Source organism: Pangasianodon hypophthalmus, chromosome 23, assembly GCF_027358585.1.
Source record: "Pangasianodon hypophthalmus isolate fPanHyp1 chromosome 23, fPanHyp1.pri, whole genome shotgun sequence".
Taxonomy (NCBI): Eukaryota; Metazoa; Chordata; class Actinopteri; order Siluriformes; family Pangasiidae; genus Pangasianodon; species Pangasianodon hypophthalmus.
Window position 1 is genome coordinate 13,100,273 of NC_069732.1, and position 21,722 is coordinate 13,121,994.

The 21,722-nt window shown below is 40.1% G+C and overlaps 3 protein-coding genes across 8 annotated transcripts; 2 read left to right on the forward strand and 1 right to left on the reverse strand.

Annotated features, from left to right (window-relative positions):
• Positions 1–236: 236 nt before the first annotated feature.
• klhl43 (kelch-like family member 43) lies at positions 237–7,761 on the reverse strand. 2 transcript variants are annotated; one of them, XM_026929392.3, is made up of 6 exons: positions 7,570–7,761; positions 3,699–4,369; positions 3,107–3,453; positions 2,484–2,783; positions 2,224–2,399; positions 237–2,117 (listed from the first exon to the last, which is right to left on the reverse strand). In XM_026929392.3, the coding sequence occupies exons 2-6, from the start codon at positions 4,108–4,110 to the stop codon at positions 1,373–1,375; spliced, it is 1,980 nt and encodes a 659-aa protein (XP_026785193.1). In that variant the 5' UTR covers positions 4,111–4,369; positions 7,570–7,761; the 3' UTR covers positions 237–1,372. The 2 variants fall into 2 exon arrangements, with proteins under 2 accessions (XP_026785193.1, XP_026785192.1); XM_026929391.3 differs by having other exon boundaries at positions 7,565–7,761.
• Positions 7,762–8,588: 827 nt separating this feature from the next.
• eloa (elongin A) lies at positions 8,589–16,769 on the forward strand. 2 transcript variants are annotated; one of them, XM_026929769.3, is made up of 12 exons: positions 8,589–8,831; positions 9,633–9,689; positions 10,490–10,602; positions 10,869–11,350; positions 11,529–11,800; positions 11,963–12,086; positions 12,238–12,390; positions 14,538–14,635; positions 14,761–14,941; positions 15,176–15,311; positions 15,863–16,008; positions 16,135–16,769. In XM_026929769.3, the coding sequence occupies exons 1-12, from the start codon at positions 8,604–8,606 to the stop codon at positions 16,194–16,196; spliced, it is 2,052 nt and encodes a 683-aa protein (XP_026785570.3). In that variant the 5' UTR covers positions 8,589–8,603; the 3' UTR covers positions 16,197–16,769. The 2 variants fall into 2 exon arrangements, with proteins under 2 accessions (XP_026785570.3, XP_026785571.3); XM_026929770.3 differs by having other exon boundaries at positions 10,872–11,350.
• Positions 16,770–16,907: 138 nt separating this feature from the next.
• pithd1 (PITH (C-terminal proteasome-interacting domain of thioredoxin-like) domain containing 1) lies at positions 16,908–21,164 on the forward strand. 4 transcript variants are annotated; one of them, XM_026929772.3, is made up of 7 exons: positions 16,914–17,157; positions 17,247–17,457; positions 19,774–19,817; positions 19,942–20,019; positions 20,121–20,225; positions 20,351–20,459; positions 20,895–21,164. In XM_026929772.3, exons 2-7 carry the CDS (start codon positions 17,257–17,259, stop codon positions 20,994–20,996), a joined length of 639 nt encoding a protein of 212 aa, XP_026785573.3. In that variant the 5' UTR covers positions 16,914–17,157; positions 17,247–17,256; the 3' UTR covers positions 20,997–21,164. The 4 variants fall into 4 exon arrangements, 3 of the variants coding, with proteins under 3 accessions (XP_026785573.3, XP_053084256.1, XP_053084255.1); XM_053228281.1 differs by having other exon boundaries at positions 16,914–17,141; XR_008300775.1 differs by having other exon boundaries at positions 16,908–17,457; positions 20,351–20,563.
• The last annotated feature ends 558 nt before the right edge of the window (positions 21,165–21,722 follow it).

Sequence of the window (21,722 nt, forward strand, 5' to 3'; positions counted from 1 at the left end):
CCCCAATTCAGTGTGTTTGGTACCCATGTGGCACCCATGTGTGATCTTTATACTAATTACAGTACATTGTTCTTTGCAGCTTCACAGTGTGGGTAGATGGCGGGCAAATTGGATCTTGTATGGCAAAACCTAAAATGAATCTTGATGGCCATGTAAACTACCACATCAGTCAGATTGAAAGTTGTTCATTTATAATCTCAGAATAGTTTTGGGTTTTAAAGATAACACGAGACATGTTATGCTTTCATCAGTTTGGCTTTATTCAAGTGAAATCCTATCCTAGAGAATTAGTGCCCTCTGCACCATTTGCCATTTGCAACACCTACATTATGTCTCCATTCAGCACAAAGCAGAAGCCTTAATCAGCTGGTTACCATAAACTTTATAAAGGGAACGTTGCACGTAAATAAAACTATCTGCATTATCAGTGACATTTCTTCTTGCTTTAATTTCACATTTCAAAATTCTCTCTATGTCTGGAACGGCCTTCTCTCTCTAGGATGTTCACTGGTTCTCTTAGGAAGATAGCAGGGTTCTGTATACAGTGGAATGGTGTCAGTAGAAGGTGATGGCACCAGACATGCAGATGCATGTTATCCAGACAAGAGGAAATGATATTATTAATCCATGGGTCATCATTGCAAAATATTAGCTACAGTTTAATGCAAAAGTTTGCATACCCCTAGGACAAAATGAAGAAGACAGTGTGAGAGAGGTTTCACAGAATTTTTTTTTTCTCATTTTTGCCAGTTAAAGTTAAATCTCAAATAGTGTGCATTAAGATAATAAAATTGAAAAAAGATAACTTTAGACTCAGGATAGACTCTGTATTCACCATGACCCTGATCCAGATAAAGTGGTTACTCAATATGAATGAATGAAAAACTAGTTATTACTTTTTTCTTATTTTTAGTCATTGAGGTGATCTTGGTATGATAAAATTTTGATAAATAATTAGACTACAGTAAATATCAAGTGTAATAGATATACTGAGATGGATAGATATGTATTTGAGATTGCAAGGTGATAATCTGCAGTAAATTTCTAAAACTCATTCTAACACTTGTGTGTGTACACACACAGGCATACCCATTCACTCACTCAAATGTTTGTCCCATGTACTCAGTAGCTATGTTGGCCTAGACATTTTCACATTGTTAATAAGTGGGCCCTGTACTGTGACACTAAACTCCCTTCCCAGCTTGATGCATAATGCTGTCTTAGTAATAAAGGAGTTCTGCCATACCATCTCCTTCCTTTACTTGTTGAATCCTCCCTGGCTAGTAACTGTCCACCCCTTCTCTGTTGTTCTCTTTCTCTCTCCTCCTCACAACTAATCTTGGCCTCATTCTTTCCCCCCTCGCTCCCTCTCTCATGCAGTCATGCCACCCTGTTCTTCATGGTTGGGGGTGTTACGATGCTTGCGTGAAGTGTGGCGTGGGGGCAGTGCCAGAGCGCAACAGGATACTCCCACTGTGGGCTCGGGCAGCTCTTCCCCAGCTGACCAGCTGTCGGTACCTGGGTCGTAGCGTTGCACTGCCGCCTTGTAGCGCTTCTCAGCTTCATTCCATCCACCCACAAGGTATAGCTGGTCACCAAGTGTTGCCAGACCAGCCGTGCTTACTCCCAAGGGCAGGGAGGCGGCCCTGCTCCACTGGCCATTCTCTGGTGAGAACACTTCGGTGATCAGCACATCCACACGCTCTCCACTTGGGCCCAGCCGGCTGCCACCCACCACATAAACTTTACCATCCAGTGTGGTGGAGCAGTGCCAACCACGTGGCATTTCCAATTGTGCCTGCTCACTCCAGGTGTCACTCTGCACATTGTAGCAAGCCACAGAGCGGGAGTAGGCACAGTTGACATAGCCACCGGTCACTAAGATGTCTCCAGACGGTAGGACAGCACTGGCATGGCAGCAGCGTGGCATCTCCATGGGAGCACGGAGCTGCCAGCTGTTGGTGGAGGGCAGGTAGCTCTCAGTGGTGGCCAGCAAGCCATCAGTGTTACGGCCGCCAATTGCATAAAGGCGCCCATTTGTGGCCACGAGGCTAAAGTGAGTGCGGCGCTGGCGCATGCTACTCAGGTGCAGCCATGTGTTAAAGCGAGGGTCATATCTGGGAAGTGGTGCATAGTGAGGAAGTCAGGTTGAGGTAATTTTAGACTAGCTTATTTCTAGCTTCTTTAGACTAGCTTTGCGATTAAATGCAATCGAAAGTGTACCTGCACAGAGTGCTGACAGCGTGTTTGGCCTGGTTTCGAGCATCGTTCTGGTCCTCTCCGCCTGCCACATACAGGAAACCATCCATCACAGCTACACACTGGTTAAAGCTCTTAGCAGGAAGCTGGGAAAGATGGCGCCATGTGGCAACTCCATCACGAGGGTCTCTCCATAGTACCTAGAGACAAGAATATGAGTGAGAGAAATGAGAATATGAGAAACTACACGGATTAACAGAAGCGGCTGTGCATGTAAGGCTTACTTCTCGACTCAGGGCACGCTCAGTAAGGGAGGGACGTCCGCCGATGGTTAGCAGAACAGTCTGGCTGCCTCGAACCTTCGTACGGCGGGACTGTAGAGTGTTCTGCTGGTATGGTAGCAAATGGTAGTTCATGGCATCCACCAGTAGACGGTGGCACTGAGGATCCTGCATCATGCGAGCAACAGGCTGAATCTCTCTGACCAGCTCGCTGGCGGGGATAGTCTCGAACCGTACGTGAGACAGTAGGTCATAAGCGTGAGCCTGCCTCTTTGGATCAAAGTCCAGCCACTTCATGGCCACCTGCATCCGAAGCAAGGTTATAGATAGAGCTCCATATTAAGAGTCACACGACTTTTATTTCACATATAGCATCTAGGAATCCATCATCTCACTTTACACTAATTTTATTTCTATATAGAGTATGTAAGTATTTATATTTACTGCTATTTTTAAAATACTTCTGTATCAGACACATAAATACTGTAGGCCCTCCTCTCCCACCTGTCTTGTCTTCCCTATTGGTGTGCACAGTATTAACATACTGTATAATATAGCAGTTATATTAAAATATGGCTATAAGTAGCTGGGACAGCAGAAAGCATTTATGTTCCGTGTGATCCTACCTGGAAGGTAGTGACCTCTGAAGGCAGGATAAGATTGTCATCCTGCAGAAAAGCAGTGATCTGTTCTAGGGTGAGCTGAGTAAACTGGGGTGTCTCCGCAAACTGGGCAAAGTTTTCCAGCACAAAGCGGCGTGCAGAGTCCCGCACAGGGCCCAGGCCGTAAGCAGCTCCAATGTTCCACACGTACACACAGGTGTGCACGTTTAACTCCGCCATCAGGAAGTCCATGCACATCTGGAGGAGGTGGGGGATTTGCAGGGTGCAGGCCGCAGATACCGTACAGCCAATAGTGTAGAGAGACATGTGCACACGGCCAAGATAAGCAAAGGTGATCACATTGGCTAGACCTGAGGGTAGATGACGAATTGATTAATTTATGTGAAATAAATTAATAATGCCATTTAGACTGAGGGCTTTTCTTAAAAATCCTGAAATTGGTAGACCCATTAAGTGTTATCATGAATTTGGTCAACATGTATGTGAAGTTTATATCATAATTGATGATGTTGGTGATTTTGGTGAAATTATGCTAAATCTAATGGAATGGCAGTGATGACCATACACAAAAAACTGCAGATATAAAGCCATTTACCTAAGGGTGATATAGTAGGCAACTCCAAGCGCTTGAGGCCCGGGTCCTTGGCTAGAACTTCACGCAAGTACTGGCTGACAGAGGACATGACCAGCTTGTGGACATCGAAGGCCTTAGACTTGCAAGCCAGCTCCAGGTCAGTGAGGAAGCGCTCTTGTCTCATACGGCTCAGCTCCTCCAGAAGAGCAGATCCATGTAGGGGCCGAGTCATTTCCCCACCCAGGCCAAAACCCCTTTCTCCAGGACGGATCACTGGTGACAGGGTCATTCCATTGAGACGATTCAACTGCTCAATGCTGAGAGGCATTTCTAGTTTTTTTACCCCTGTCTCAGGGACCATTACCCCGCTCTCCAACTGTGCTGGCTCTGGAGCTGTCTTTTTGGGGCGGGGTGCCTTCTTCTTGGGGGCCATGATGAGAGATGGACTATTTTTCCTGGTTACCTATGTTAGTTACTGATGGCAGTGATGTCGAATTCACAGACTGATTCACAGCAGTCTAAAATATGGTAATAATTTAAAAGTATTTTTAGGTGTTTTGTTAGGGTTTTAATGTACGAACTCACTCCTTCTTTTGTCCTCAATGCAGTACTGACAGGCTAAAGAAACAGACAGACAGGCTTTACTGAAAATTGATGAGGTGGGTGTAGGGTTGTCACACAGCACACAGGACCTAGGAAGAAACATATTACGTGACATTACAAAAAAGACTGCAGTACATTACATGCCTACACTACAGCATACTTGTACTACATCTTATCTCTCATTCTTGAACTTGGAATGAGGGTGATTGGCAGGTGCATGTGGTCTTGAGGCGGGACGTGTCAGAATTACATACTGTTCAATACAGTCTAACATATACTGTCTTAAACTGCAAAAAATGATAGCAAGTGAAAATATCTAGAATATGGGCAAATTATTATTATTATAACTCAATATAACATTATTCAGCCTGTTTAGATTCTTTTACATTTACATTTCAAGTTATACATTTTCTTATTCTATTGGCAGATTTTTGTTGCTTCTTTCTAGAAATAAATGCTTAAACTTAGAAAAATTATCTGCCAATAGAGCCAGACTATAGAATGTCTAGAAATAGATTTAATAATCGTATTTTTGGTTTATTGTAATATTATAATAGGAAATACTAGATGCTAAGATGTATCTAGATGCATGTTCACTTGCTGCGATGTCATTTTTTATGCATCTGGTTCTAGGCTTTTTTTATATTTTGTAACTAAAAGCTAAATATAAAGTACATGCACATGGATGGAAATATCCCACACAGCTACCCACATATTTTCTTTCTTTGTATAACTTATAATTCATAATAATAATAATAATAATAATAATAATAATAATAATGGCACACTTGTAATTTGTTTTATTGTCATTGTGAATGACATGCTAAGAGCAAAATCCTGTTTGTGTACACCTAGACTCATACACAGAGCTAGTTGGAGTATGACACCCAGGTGCAATCAAGTCACTATCTAAAAATATCTAAAACCACAGGAGAGCATGGCTGGAGCTGCACTGCTTAAATTACCCTCTCACTGCCAGATGTCTCTTCCATGCTCCCCTGTGAATCCCCCTCTTATTCCCTTGGTTTTCCCTTCACCCCTCATTCTGTCATTACACAAAGGTGTATCACTTTTTTGTTTTTTCAAACATAGACAAAGACCCACTTCTGTTATTACGGATGCTCAATGTATTCATCTATATACTATAAGAAAATGGGAGGGAAATCAGTGGGAAAATTCACATAAATGTCTAGAGTTTGTTCATCCATTCCATTCTTTTCAGTAATCACTGTTTCTTGATCAGGATGTCTGTTGATCTGGACCTATATTAGGTATACACTGGGTGCACAGCAGAGATAGACCCTGTGTCCAGTGTCTTATAATTTTAGAATTATCTATTGTTAGATTCTTTAGACTTGTATGAGCAATAAATACCTTCTTCAGTATAAGTTTTTTTCAAGAGACAAGTGTCATTGTGGATGAGACCTGCTATGACTGGGTGAGCAAACTGTCATCAAAAATAAATCACTCTTTTAAAAAATAATCCAATTTTTAAGTGCAGGACAGATTAAATTCCTTCCACATCTTTAATAATCTGTAATCATAGTTTAGTGTGTAGTTAAAATATTTATAAATATCTCTCTTTAATAATGTACTTACTAAAGCACATTTTACACAGCTTACATTATGACTAATAAGATTCATGGGCTTTCTTAGTATTCTGTATATCCATAGTGTGAATATACTATATATCATTAAAAGAACTATACAGTCATTTTATTTTAGTCATAACAAAAAATTCTTTTTACGATTTTTTTTTTTATGAATTTGTCCTGTATAATCCATTTTCTCAGTTTTATAATCACTGAGTTATGTGGGCGAATGCTGTCAGTGGGTTGCACCATTCTAGCTGTCATAGCATAGAAACGTGGCTACAGCCTGTCAGTGCTGTCTCACATAACACCACAGCTGCTGCTGGCTCTGCACGGTGTGAAGGACACTTAGAGCCATCATACAAATACACAGCCACAATAAGAGAGATGAGAATGAAGATGTCAGAGAGTAAAACTATGTCCCAAATCATGGAACTGTGGCCAGAATTACACAGTTACTCTTGGCATTCCATCCCCATACCACATATTACAGCATAATTACATGGAGTCCAACTATGTACTATGCCTAAATATGCATAAATGAGAAGAAAAGAATAAAAAAAAGGAAATTCGGTGACTGACACGAAGGTTACCAAAAACGAAGGTTGCGTATCTGATGTAGTCGGTTGTAATCTGTGCTTGTGTCGGTTCATTAATCAGTTAACCATCTTTAAATCATATTATTCAGTAACTACAGTGAAACTAATATGAAAGATACATAGTTCTGCAGAATGTAAGTCTGGACTCATAGATGCTGGGAGGTTAGGCAGTTAAATCTAGGTCTAGATACTGAAAGGAACTTAAGCAAATCCATACTGCATAGCTGATGGAGAAAAATAGCAACTGATATTTAAAGACATTTAAATAAGAAAATGCACCACTAAATTGCACTCTCGAGTTAAATAGACAGATTTTTTATTGCAAAACATTTGACCACATGGTACTTCTCAGGTGCTAGTTTCCCTGGATTAGCACCTGCTTCTGAAATGTCACTATTTATGAGACGTATTTAAGTGATAAGTGAAACAAGTACTGATTGGCCTGGCAGAGGAAGGAGCATGCAATGGTGGGATTGACAGAGAAGAGTTATAAGGGTAAAGTGAGATGAAAAGTGGTTACTGAATGTGGTTTAGTGACACCTGGCAGCTGTCATATGCAGCGCTTGCCTTCTGATTGTAGGCCTACTGCCCACCACCCTCAGCCACAGCATGCCTGCTCCTATCTCAGCCTGTTATTTATAGAGACTGGAAAACATGCTGGGACCGCAAAGTGAGAAGAATGACAATCCCACCCCCCTACATGCCATTCACTGTTTTCAATCCAGACTCTGTCCATTTAAATTTAGACAACCTTCCTGGAGTTTATTTTGATCTCGATTTATGTTTACACTGTAAGGCATGGCAGTCTTTTTTGTGGTGGTTAGAGCATTGGCAAAAGAGGTTTAACCCAAACTAAGACCTATTTACTTTGTTTATTAATTAAGATGATGAATTTAGATGAACTTTGTTTGTAAATTCATTTTTAAAACTTACTTTTTCAAATTCTACATGACCAGAACAAGTCATTTCTCTATCGCTCCCAAAGCAAGTCCTATTAAATGTAATATTATAAATCATTACTTATCCTTGTACTGTCTAGTGAAGGCAAGCAGACACACAAAACTAAACCAACTTAAGACAAAAATTGATTTACCTTACTTTTCCAGCTCTTTTTATCACTCTGTTCTCTTTCTTTGCTCTCTCTTTTTTATCATTCTTAACAAAATCCTTTTCTGTTTTCTTCCTCTTTTGTGGTACTCTACCCTTGTGTCCTCTGTCTGTCTGTCAGAGCACTGTCCACTTCCAAGCCTGAGGGAGACAGCTTCCTAGCAAAGCTACGTAACATTAACCCCAAGGCCTGAGCTCCACTTGGACCTCCATCTCCATATACAGTTAGCTACCCCTCCCCACCAAACATAGCCCACATCCAGGCCTTAAACCTGAAATGGAAAAGAGGCGGGCATCGCAGTTTTCTTCAGCCATGCCAACATGCTGTGCTCATGGGTTTTTGCTAGAGACTGAGCATGGTCTTTATAGAATGTGGGATACTGTCACAGTTGTGATTATTCGTCTTCAGATCAGATCTGTAGTTACACTTTATACCTATATGTTCTTAAATTTTTCACTGATATTAGAGCTTAACATTGGGAAACAACATACGGGTGATCATAATTATTAAAGGTAACATTAATATTTGAGAATCTTTTAATTTTTAATATATTACTAGCATGTTCCACATTGCACAGTTCCAGGTTCGATCCTGAGCTCGGGTGACTGTGTGGAGTTTCTGTGCATGTTCTACCCTTGTCTGTGTGGGTGGGTTTTCTCTGGGTTTTCCAGTTTCCTCCCCCCTCTCAAAAACATAACAGTAGGTGGACTGGCTAAGATAAATTGCCCCTAGGCATGAGTGAATACGTGTGTGCGTGTGTGTGTGCCTGTGTGTGGTGCCACCTCCTGTCCCATTCGGGCTGTGTTCCCAGGAGATGCTCCTTATCCTCTTCACTGAAAGTGAGTGACAGAGTGTGTTATTAATATGGTGAGACTGGCCATAGATCATGCTTTAAATGATTAAATAACACATTTGTGCCATCACTGCTTCTGCTCTCTGGAATCCAAACAAAAACGCCTGAGTGTGTTTAATTATACAGATCACGCAGTGATTTGCTGTAGTTTATTTCTTATTCCCCCGTGACATGAATTCCTGGCTGCGCCACATATTCACACACATTCACGTCATAAGCCCTTTGCTTGTGCTGAGTGTGACGTATTTCCGGAATCTGTATGGCTCGCACTGGGCATGCGCGCTGTGTGATGAAGTGGTTTCCGCTCACTATGTACCAGCTGTAAACATGGCGGAGGAGCTATTGGAGGCAGTGGAGAAGTTGCAGTCACGGCTTTCAGAGAGCCAGGAGCCGCGTAAGGTAGGAATATCATTCATTCAACCCCGGAACGTACAGGTAGCAGCACACAAAGAAAAAACTATCAGTTTTTTCACTGTGTATCAGTGTGTAGGAGCAGTTCCGTGAATAACAATAAGTCAGATGTAGGCACTGATCCTGCTTACGCTTACGTTTAGTGCGACACTGTGAGGGCTCTTTAAATAGAGAAGTGCTAGGCAGAGTTTGCCAGCATATGCGTCTTGTCATGTTTGAAAAAATGGAAAAAAAAAAACTGTTATGAGTTTTCGTACTTTTGTCCGAGTACTGGATAGGAGCTGTGAGAAATGATAGTGGCTTTTTTATTTTATTATTATTTTTGGAGATAAACCCTCACAGTAACAGACAGGCCGTGAGTGAACTGATTCAGCAAGCTAACGGCAGTGTGGCAGCTTACTGGAAAAAACTGGCACTAAACTTCAACATGCCAGAACTCCAAGTCTCCAGACATTTAGCAGAGATTTCTGAGACTGTGCTTGCAAAGCTCATGACGTTGCCAACTTATGTAGCTAAAAAAAATAGCTTGTTTTTGGTAATTTTTTGGCTAACTACAGTCTGTTCCTTGCAGGCCAAGACGCCACCTCCTGAAACTTACAGTTTACATGTTCACAGGAAATATGATCTGTAATTCATTTGATAATTAACAGTAATGAGTGATATTTTGCTGCCATTAAGTAATCTATCATCTTTTCTTTCCCAACCCAGCTGCTGAGTAACTAGCCTGCTGTTTTGAAGTATTTATCAGACATAATTCAATAATCTGTGGTTTATTTTTCTTGCATCCAGCTGTTGAAAACACTTAAGAGATTGGGAGAGCTGCCTATAACAGTGGACATTCTTGTGGTAAGATCAAGCAACCTTCATGTCTTTACTGTGCTTTTGTTTTCAATTCCACTTCGGTTAGCTTGGTTTCCAAAAGAGACACTTAGTTATTTTGTAAATATCATAAACTACATGTGTGCTAATTCTTGTGTTTGCTTCTTGTGTATGTTTTAAAACACTGGAATGCTGTGGGTTGTGCTTCACATTTTCACAATCTGATGTCAGCAAACATGCTTCAAAAGTTGTTTTCCTCATGCGAAACTAATAGGGTTTTCACACTCAAAACCAGGGACATTATCGAAATGACTGTAAAGTTTATGTTATTTAAAGTGAAAGAGGGTGAGAGTTAGGGACAGAAAAGAGAAGAACAGCAGTAAACTTATAGTAAACAACAACATGACGGGCCCATTAAAATTGGACATTCCCCTTTGCTGATATTGTTTTATATTAATTACTCCAGGATTTTGGTTGACGGCTAGTATCCCACCACCCCCACATCTCTAAGTATCACCCACACCCATCACCCCCCCACATCACACCCGGTTCTCCTCCAAAGCTTATTTCAGTCATGTGGGAATGGCTTCAGACTTTGCTTCAGTTGTTGCTTGTGCAAATATTTTCAGTTGTCAATCTCAAAAATGTCAGCATGACTTTGCCAGAAGAGTACTTGCTTCTGTACACACATACGCCTGCACATTATTTACAGAGAATTGTACTAGGCTGTGGTTTGCATTCAGATTTCCTTCTGATTTGATACTGTTGAATTTCTGAATAAAAGTGCATGTGCGAAAGAGGCTTCATTTTGTTCTTCTGACCTGCAGGAAACAGGTGTTGGGAAGACTGTAAATTCTCTGCGCAAACATAACATTGTTGGGGAGACAGCAAAGGATCTTGTGGCCAAGTGGAAGAAGCTGGTACCGCAGTCTGCAGATAGGTGGGCACTGAGACACATTTGGAAATATATAGACTTAGAGTTAAGATGAAGAGATGTTTAACTTAATACAGCATGTTTGACTTAAGCTTAAGCAATGACATATCAGCACGGAAATATGTGCAGCTGATCTTCATATAGTCTTAATACAATCCTGGATACAGGAACTACAGCAGTACTTTAGCAACAGAGATGCAGTACTGTTCAAGCTGTAAAAATGTTGCAGTCTTTAAAGGCATTATTAATCGTGTGGTATCATTTTCTATCAGCAGACCTAGTAACACTAAAGAGGCGCGCTCCCACTCCCGGACAGACAAGGCCAGAGGTTACAAACGCACCAGAGAACCTTCACCAGAGCAGCCGCCACCTGTAGAGGAAGAGGAGGATGAAGAAGAGTATCAACAAGGCTACTCCCCCTCCTCCCCACAGCACTACAATCAACAGTACAGTCACAGAAATTTAGGGGGTTATCAATCAGAGGAATATGAGAGTCCGGTAGATGAGCCGGTACCTAGTCCTCCACAAAAACAAACTGGACACAGCAAGGCACACAGGGAGCAAACCAGAGAACATGGCTCTCATTCCTCCAGGGACCAGAAGAGGCGGAATCGCCCAGCTCAGGTTCCGAGTGAGGCACAGAATCGCCATGATAACAGGGAACAGAAAGAAACCACGACACACCCATCATCCAAACGTAGTCATCACTCCTCCATACAGGAAAGTAGGAAAGAAAAGAAAAGAGTCAGTGATGGTAAGTGTTTGGACTTTTGTTTGGCTGTTAATTTAACAGCAATTTGACCTAGTTTTTTCCTTCACAAATGTCACATTTGCTGTGTAAAGTATAGGAAGGGATAGTAATTCAGAACAAAGACATCTGATATGAGGTGCATGAGAATAGAATACATTCCTGACTCTGTGGCTGTTTCCAGGCAGGGAAAAAAGAGAAAGGCCAGAGCCCGAACAAGATGATGATGAGGAGAATTCCTTCGAAGCTCCTACCATGTCTTTTGAATCCTTTCTCACATATGATGAACCTACTCACAGTAAGAAAAAGAAGAAACTCTCTCGACCATCTCAGCCTGTTACCCCTGCTGCTTCAGTATCCTCCAAGTCCAGCAAAGCTAATGGAACTAGCTTTAAACGACCCGAGTCGTCTACCGCAACAGTATCCACACCAACAGTACCAGAGAAACGCAAGAAGGTGAGGTCATTATGCAAATAGTTATCAGCTAACATGAATAATACTTGAAACACTATTGATCATAACTTTATCTAGAGAACACTAACTTTCTTTGCTTTTTATGTGCTAGAATATAAATTTGACTTTCTCTCTTTTTTTTTTTCCTTTTTTCTCATGTTTCAGGTTATCCCTCAGATAGTTGATATGGTGCCCACACTACCTGACATTCCGTTGCCAGCGATTCAGCCCAACTACAGACCCCTACCCTCAATAGATGTCACACCACTTTCCCCGCAGAGACGCAAAGGTTGGGGTCTTTAATTTTGTTTCATCATCATGTTTATTCAATGAAAACTTAAATCTAGCGAATGTGTACAGCCTAAAAAAATCTTAATGAAAAATATCTTTGTCTTTATTTGCTCGTCAGTTATCAGGATTTTTCTTTCTTTTTCATCTAGTTCCCATAGCATATGAGGAAGAGGATGCTGGCTTTACTGGACGGCGTTTCAACTCCAAAATGGTGGTGTACTCTGGCTCAAAGACCTCATGCTTGCCCAAGATGATGACCCTGTATGAGCAGTGCATAAGAGTTCTGCAGAACCATATTGATTGTGAGTAACATTCTAAAAAATACATACATGTGTCACACATTTTAGGCCTATGGTTAGAATTTAACTCTGAGAGGCTTAGGATGTCTACAGATGACTTTGCACTGCTGAAGCCATGTGGTTTCCCTGTGGAGAGAGTACTTATAACTTTACCAAGAGACATTGCCACATAGGCATTTATGGTTTGCTCATATTCTACTCTGTGCCACTGCTCTAAAAGTTATATTAATTCCAGCTTTGACCCTGTTTCCAGCTGGCCTTCCAAAGTGCAAGCAATGAGGGAAAAAAAAAAAAACACTTCATGTGACATGGCACGAATGGGCTCATTTTGTACGCCTGTGAAGGGGGAAATGCTCCATTTTGCAGTATACTTTTCAACATGTACTTTTCAATACATTTACTATGACACTGAAGTGGTACTAATACTGAGTCATGATGACAGTAAGAAAGGGAAACCACGCTGGCATCCTGTTAGGAGTGCAGTGTTTACAGGGGTGTAGCTACACTTTTTCACTTGAAATCGAGATACAGTTTGCAAAACTGCATTCAAATAAACTGCACCTGGTAGCTGCTCTTCAGTTTGCTGCTTCACTACAGTAAATATGTAATGATGACACTGCTCCAACCTCAGCTGCCTGTGTGGAAAAAGCATAGGCTGCGTGTGGAAAAATAATTTGCCAATTGTCTCAGTTTTCAAAACCTAGTGATGCAAGAGGTGTTTGGTTTTAAATGTTTGAACAAATGTGCAGTTTGATCAGTAATAGTTTTTTCTTACCCTTTTTAGATAACTCGAGTTAGATAATCTGTCATTTACAATTACAGTACTGGCAGATGCCTTTAGCCAAAGGGATTTACAAACATGCCTTGTGGTCTCCATCGAAACAGTGGTGCAACAGAAAAGTGTTTGTCCTATTGCGAGTTTGAATCTCAATGATGTCGCAGCCAAATGTGCCCAGGAGCCAAGGGGACAAAACTGGCCATGCTCTTTGGGTGGGAGGGAGGCTTGCTTTCTCTGCTGTCAATTACAGCAACACTAGCCAGTCATGAGTGTCTGTATGTGGAAGAGGGCAGATTGCGCGTTCCCCTGAGTGCCTTGTGATGCAGCATGAGCAGTAGTTCAAAATGATGTTGTTGGCTGGCTACACATGTCTCGGAGGAAGCACATGTTAGTGTAGATATGAAAGACAATCAGAGTGGTATTGTTTTTTGTTTTTTTTTCCTTTTTTCTAATTCAGTAAAATTAGTAGTGCCATATTCTGCTTCTGATGTAGTGAAGGGAGGAGGCAGGGTCAGCATCTGTACTATATTGAGAGGTGTCGCATAAAAAGATAGTAAGGGTTAGGTTTTATGTTTGTTTACATATACCCTCAGAAAACACTTTTTTAAAGATATGCCTCGCTTATACTTAGAATCCTTAACCACTTTAACAGGTACACTTTTAAAGAGGTGAACTGTAGGCCATCAGCTTCTGTGGACAGTTTGTCAGCACCCCATACTCCCTCTGTAAATGAAAACGGACCACTGAAGGACCAGCACTGACCAGATATTATTTGTTTAGATCACCATTCTCAGCAAAACCATGACCCTGACATGCTTTTGTTGCTTTACTCTTGCACCCAACAGCTCCTGCAGAAAGTGTGCCTGCCTGCTTCTTCAGACAGTTTATGGCAACTCGCATACTTATTTCTGCTTGTACCCACCAACAGTATTTTCCAACAAACTCATTTCCAAAATTTAAAATTAATTAAAAGTAATGTCTAGCAAGTAATTTGGTAACGGTTAACTTAACTTCATGCCAAGCTCTTGTAGATGAACTTGCACTATGCAAAGTCACAAACATCAGAAATGTAAGCCAACAGAAAACAAAACTGCCTGGGCTGTGGTCTGAAATCAGATCTCTTAATTAAGTTAGGGTGTTATTGGCTATGTGCTTCCTCTCTTTGTACCAAAATCATGAGACAGAAACATCAATGTCTGTTGTGTGCACCTTTTTTGTCCTGAGGCACACATCTTTGTGTAGGTGCATGCCTCAGTGCTGGGTTGAGAATAGTCTGCCAAAGAAATTGATTGTTCTGCACAAAATCTCATGCTTCATCACAGCCAATGGTTAAGAAGATCAGCCTTTACTCCCAAAGTGTTTTCTTCCTTAGCAATTGATGAAGTTGGTGGTGTGCCTTATGAGATTTTGGAACCAGTTTTGGAAAGATGTACTCCGGAACAGTTGTACCGCATTGAACAGTGTAACCAGGTGTGTATGTACACAAAGGCATGTTCACACATACACTCATAAACAACCTAATATGCATAATGATTTTTGGAGATGCAGCAAACGAGTTAATGATGTGATAATAACATTGTCCACACTTCCTCAAGTCTTTTATAGAGGAATCAGACGAGCTGTGGATGCGGCACTGCCAGCGGGACTTTAAGCGTGAGTCTCCTCAGGAGTATGAGTCTTGGAGAGAGCTGTATCTGCGCCTACATGATGAACGGGAGGAACGCCTCCGCAAGCTCACGCAGAATATAAGCTCTGCGCATGCCAATAAACCCAAAGGTATTCACACTTCCTTTTTCTGCTTGGGTCTTACTGAAGAAAATGGGGAAACTGTGCACTGATTCTGCTTTGTACTTGTGATTACTTCCCTTTAGGAGATATCATAGCTGCAGAAAATTTCTTTAATGCTAAACCAAATGCAGTTGTTTTCATGACACAATTACACTCACCCTCCACTTTATTAGGAACATCTGTACAGCAGATGTTAAAATTACCTGTGTGTTTCCATAACAGGTCGGCAAGTAAAGATGGCTTATGTGTATTCTGCTGCTAAGCCCCCTCGTGACGTTCGGAGGAGGCAGGAGAAGTTTGGCACTAAAAACGGCTCTACCAGCACCAGTGTTAGTGCCGCGGCTCCCATTCCAGTCAAGTGAGTAAACGCTACATCAGCTTCCATGCTGAGGAGTGCAGATGCACATACTGAATGTACATATCTTGTGGGTGCCAACTTCATTGGTCTTGCTCATAATAGCCTACAGAACTGTGAATTCATACAACTTCATAACAATCATATATAGCCCAGGTATAACATTTATATTGCCAGAAGCTTACCCTTCTACATTGACAGAGCAAATGTATTTTGTACCAAAATCAGATGCTGCAAATAAAATTCTTCCATGAAATAATTGTGTATAAGTGGCATCCATTCAGTGCATCACTGTCTGTTAGTGTGAGAATGCCTTTCGTGATCACTGCGAAATACCTCAGGTGTTATGCTCCAACAGGGGTATATATATATATATATATAAGACATTTAAATTTGCTGTTTTAAAATAGTTGATATTTTAAAATTTGTGGATTTGTGTTGGATTTATTATGGATTAGTGTACACTTATATGAATGTGTTATGGGGTACTGTACACTAAATTAGATGTCACTTTTTTCAAGTATGTCATTACAGTATGTATATATTGATTTCAGAATCAGATCATCAATTCCACATAGCTCCCACAGTCAGTCGAGTGATGGTGGCCAGTCTTCCTACAGCAGTCCTCCTGAGCCATCTCATTCTCATGCTCCAAGCAGCAGTGCTGGCCATAGTTCTAGAGACAAACCACAGGTCAAAAGTGAGTAAACAAAAAACAATACAGAGATGTTATTAGAAATGATGCTTTCATCATTTCAGCGATTGTTTATAAAGTCTTTTTAGTTTGAGTGGAGTCTCTAAATTTCTTCTTTTTTTTCCCCCACAGAAATTGCCCCTATGATGGCTAAAACTATCAAAGCCTTTAAGAACAGGTTTTCTCGGCGGTGAAGGAAGAACAGAAAAAGCTTTTGTGTCATGAGTATAGAGTCCATTCTCATGTTAAAAAGTAATGCTTAAAGCTGCAATGCCCTCGCTCCTCTTTTTTCCTTTTGTAATTCTAATTGTGGATATGCAGATCACTGGAAGACCTTTTGCCATAGGATGTGGTCATGTTTCTCTCTTTCAGAAGAATTACACACTGTACAGTACAGTACACTACAATGGGACATTGGATTTTATCTGTTTTTATTTTGGTTATTTAATTACTGTTGCAAACAAAATTATCTGCATTTTGCTCCTAATAAGGACAGAACATCCATAACAGAGTGATTGTAAGTGATTGTTGTTTCAGTTTGAGTTCATTCACAATCATGTGTAGGTTAAAACCATATGGGGAGAGTGTGAGAGGGATTGGGTCGGTGAAGAGGAACCCACACATCCACTCGACTATTTATTTTAAATGGCTCTGGGTTCATTAACGTGGGCAAATGGAATTTGAGGACGATGATCAAAATAATAATTTTAATGCATTTTAATAAATGTTATATGGACATTTTTAATAAAATGTACCTTCCCCCCTTATTATGTTTTTGTGTCATGAACTCAACCCTTTTGTCAGTGGTTAATCTATGATTAAACCAGTATCACCAGTAATTCTCGTGCAAATCAAAATATTATTAGATTTTAGTGAGGATATTAAATACTCCAGTGTTTGTAATGAGGGTAACAGCTATAAAATGCACACAGAGGTGTGTATTTGCGTTTCTTTTCTGACCGACTGCTTAATAACGTAACGTTCAACACAGCAAGGTGGCGCACAATATGACGTCACTCCACGTATAAGTTAGGCGACTATAAACGCTGCTCGCGATTGGTTACACTCGCTGTCTCACTGTCCAATCAGAGAAGCAATAGAATCTTGATATTTTGGGGAGTTTTGCGCACTGCATTATTGTACGTGGGTTAAAAGGTATCGCAGCACAGGTTAATGAACTGTTTCAGTAAGTGGCTAAGGTCTGATTTCAGAGTGTAAAAGTACTTTTTGTACTGATTTGACAGACTATATGCTATGTCTGGACACGGGCATGGACATGGGCATGGGCATGGGCACGGGTGTTGTGAGGATGATCATGAACCTGCTGAACGCGGTGTGGAGTATGGACTGTACCGACGCATCGACATCGACAAGCTGCAGTGTCTCAATGAGAGCCGAGATGGAGACGGCAAACTGGTGTTCAAACCGTGGGATCAGCGCACAGACAGAGAAAAGGTACGTGGCCGACTTGCCTTAACACCATGCTTACTCCATGAAGAACTTGATAAGGTGAAAAGTTGTTGGATCAGGTGCTTTAGAACAGGAAATAGCCAAAGCTGCCAGTTGTGTCTCCAGAGCTGTGTCATCTCAACCCAACCCTGCAGGATCAGGAGCTTTACAAGCCTCTCTGATGCAGGGACTGAATTTAAGGCAAGACACTACAGGTGAAAGGGGTATTGCCTTTCAAACAATACATATCACAATCACTCTTAACCAGTTGACTGCTGTTATTCTTAGAAGTATACCTTTTCAAAACAATTACATTTATTAAAGCAAACAGGGCTTTGTCTAATTAAATACATGTCCAACTGTATAGCCCCTGAAATCAAACTGGTGTTTCAAAGCTTTCAATATTGCCCCTTAGTTTATGGCAAATCTAGAAAACAAATAGGAAAAAAATAGTTTTGGAGATATTCTCATTTTAATTTAATAGTTCATCACATTTGGGGAAATTATTATTATTGTTATTATTATTATTATTATTATTATTATTTCTGTAAAGCTGCTTTGTAACAATGTCTATTGTTAAAAGTGCTGTACAAATAAAATTGAATGGAATTTAATTGAAATTATTTTATTTTTAAATTTTTTTTATTTTTTGATGAGTCATGCTGTACTAGTTTCGTGTTTGTCCAATTAAATGCTCCCTTGATATACTGTATATGTCCTGCCTTGTGGGCCGATATTGCACTACAATAGCAGCTTGCAGCATGCATGGTTCATCTGTGCATTTCTGACTGTGCATTTTCCTGCACACTATTCCTCTTTCCAGCCGTCCCTTGGTTGAGAAAAATTATTGGAGTTTATTAATTTCAAAGAGGGTGGAATTTGTGTAAGTTCACTGTTATGTGACAGGCACTTTTCAGAGGAGTGTTTTACCAGCTTGGGGCTGTTTCATGCCTGAAGGTCCAGCTACTTCAAACTGATCAAGAACAACATGGCAAAAAAAAAAATCCTCCTTTTCAAAATCAGCATGTCTTAATGAAGGTGGTAGTGAGAAATCCTCAACAGTTGAAAAACGCTCTGGTTAACGTTTCGCTGTGCTCCAGATTTAGCTAGTTCCCTAAGCTACTATCGAGTGTGTTTGGATTTGACGGGGGGAAGCATATCTCGAACACTGTATGCTGTTGTGTAAATCAGTCTTGCATTTCAACGCTCCGTCACCCTGACTTTCCGTTTCAAAAGTAAATATGTCAAAATACAGAATCAAATCATGGCTCTTAAGCAATTTAAGCAGACTTTGATAATAACCAATAGTGTAGTCTTTTGATGTTGTTGGAATTAAAATATTTATTTCACTGAGAAGATGCTCCCAACAGAAAAGCAGTTTCAGAAAAGTTAGTTGGAATATCGTTTCTTTGTTGTTTAATCAAATAAATACCATGCACTGATTAACACACACACACACACACACACACACAAACACATTATATATATATAAAACAAAACAAGTTCACGGACATAATATAATTTGACATGATGTCATTTTGCCAAATGGGCACAAAAAAAAAAATGCCAATGTTGTGGTTGCAAGTAGAAAAAATAGTGAAATCAATATGTTTCTGTTGAGATTTGATATTTTTGATATTTGATATTTTTTGCTACAATTTAAGAGAAGACATTATAGATGTAATTTATCCAAATCCCTGATCTATTATTGACATGACCAAATTTGTAATTTCTACCTGCAGTGTCTTGCCTTAAGTCAAAATAGTACACCACCTAAACTAAAAGTACTCAAAATATGTCAAATATGGAAACATTACCTGTTGTTGTATTCTATTTGGTATAGTTTGCAGGTTTAGATGTAGCCTATGATTGAGGTAAATTCTTTTCTTTTCATTACTGAATTAGGAAGCAGTATGTGACTCCTCACATAGACATCCAGTCAACTTGACTGTCACCTAAAATACTGCAATATGCAGTGAATAAGGTGTGGTTTCAGACATGGCCCAGTCTGCCAGGCTTCCAGTCACACACTGGGCATAGTAGAAAAGCCTTGTCAAGTTCACTACACCAATAATATCTCTTCTTAAACATGCAGATGTCTGTGCAAAATGGTGCTTGATTAATATCAGTAAAATCAGTCAAAGGAGTAAAAAAGGTTTAGGTTTGTTAGGACAGTTATTCCACACACTATTTGCTGACTGACATTAAAGGAAAACCACCATGATCTGATGTTTTTAAAAAGCTGTTCAGCATGTTTGTTACAAAATATAGTTGGTGTAATAGTTTATTTGATTAACCTGTTATAATTTGTGTTATTTCTAGTTTGTAGAGAGCGACGCTGATGAGGAACTCCTGTTCAATATCCCGTGAGACAGTGATTCTGCTCTCGCTCACATAAGTGCTGCAATCATATAGTTTATGTCCAGTATGTACAGACCATCTTCCCTTTGTTTTTGTCTTGATTTATGGTCTTCTTGGTTATTTTGTCAGGTTTACTGGAAGTGTAAAGCTGAAAGGAATTATACTTTCTGGAGAGGATGATGAGTCTCATCCAGCTGAAATAAGGCTGTAAGTGAAGTATAATTTAGATGAGTTTTGTCTTGCAGTCGATTTTTATATTGTCGATTTCTGTGTTGTTAATGTGGATTTTAATATCTCTGTTTGTGCAGATACAAGAACATCCCGCAAATGTCATTTGATGATATAAGCAGAGAGCCAGAGCAAGCATTTCGTATAAACAGGGATCCACTGGCTGAACTTGAGTATCCGACTAAGTACGTTTCTGAGTATATATACACACAGTTTGTAAAGATAATACACAGATTTACAGTATTTTTACTCCTGTTCTGCGTGATAGCCAAGTCTTTTTTTTTTTGTCTTTTTAAAAAATTTTTTACAGGATTGCACGCTTTTCTAACGTCCAACACTTGTCTATTCATATTCCTCGAAACTTTGGGGCTGATTCTACTCGTGTCTACTACATTGGACTTCGGGGAGAATATACTGAGGTATTCACTGGGGTCTAGGCGATGCCTTAAGGAAGAAAGAAGGAAGAATCAGTGATAGGTTTTGGTGCTTACATCCAAAAATATACCAAAGCCAAATATTCCAAGTAGGAAAATATTTCAGTTGTATCATCTTATGTGGGTCAAACTAGCCTCTAAAGTTATGTGCTCTTGTCAGTTATAAAATGTATTTTTCTCTGAAAGGGCTATTTTACATGTGCCATTGTTGGTGTCAAACACCATCCATTTTCTTTTACAAGCACTTGCATCACATAGGCAGCTCATTTATGGAGACAAATTGAACATTTACAGTACTGCATCCTATATATTTGAACATACATGAGAACAAATAAATGACAGGTGATCAAACAAAGAGCGTTGATGTGGTAAAAAATATGGTCTAAAAATAATTGTTGTCTGTTTTGTTTTCTTTTGCAGGCTCACAGACATGAGGTGACAATCTGTAACTATGAGGCAGCAGCAAATCCAGCAGATCATAAACTGGAAGCCATTACTCCGCAGACACACTTCATTTCATGACGAATCATGTAAGATTGATTTGTCCATGTTGAGAGAGAATAGGTGTGGATGAATTTTGATAATACTGAGAGATTAATTCTATCACAAATATACATTAGGAGTAGGAATGGTGATTGCTCATGGAGGTTTGTTCAGTTGAAACTTTTTGTGTGCCAATAAATATTCAGAGATGAAAAAACATTTGTCCTCTTTGAATGAATGCAAATGGTATTTGATACACCCTTAAAGACAAGTACATATGAAAAGAAAGCTGAAAGTAGAATTCATGCCTCATTGGTCTGTTTGGTATGGGCTTAATTCACAATGATATCTATAAGGTATTATAGACAAAAAAAAAAAAAAAAAATGAGGCAAAGCGTTGCCGCCTCACGGCTCCAGGGTCCCTGGTTCGATCCTGAGTTCAGGCGTTATTTGTATATTCTCCCCATGTCTGCGTGGGTTTCCTCCTCCATCCCAGAAACATGCTGGTAGGTGAATTAGTTATGTGTGATTGGTTAGTTAGATGTGAATGTGTGTGTGTGTATGGTGCCTTGCGATGGACAGGTGTCTCCAATCCAGGGTGTATTCCCACCTCAACCCTGATCCGGATAAAACAGTTACTGAAGGTGAACGAATGCTGAAAACTAGATAAGAACTTGTCTGGAAAATAACTTTTTTATTTTTATGTAGGACTTATATTTGAGCTACTACATTAGGCTATACTACATGATAAACATGAGGTTTAGG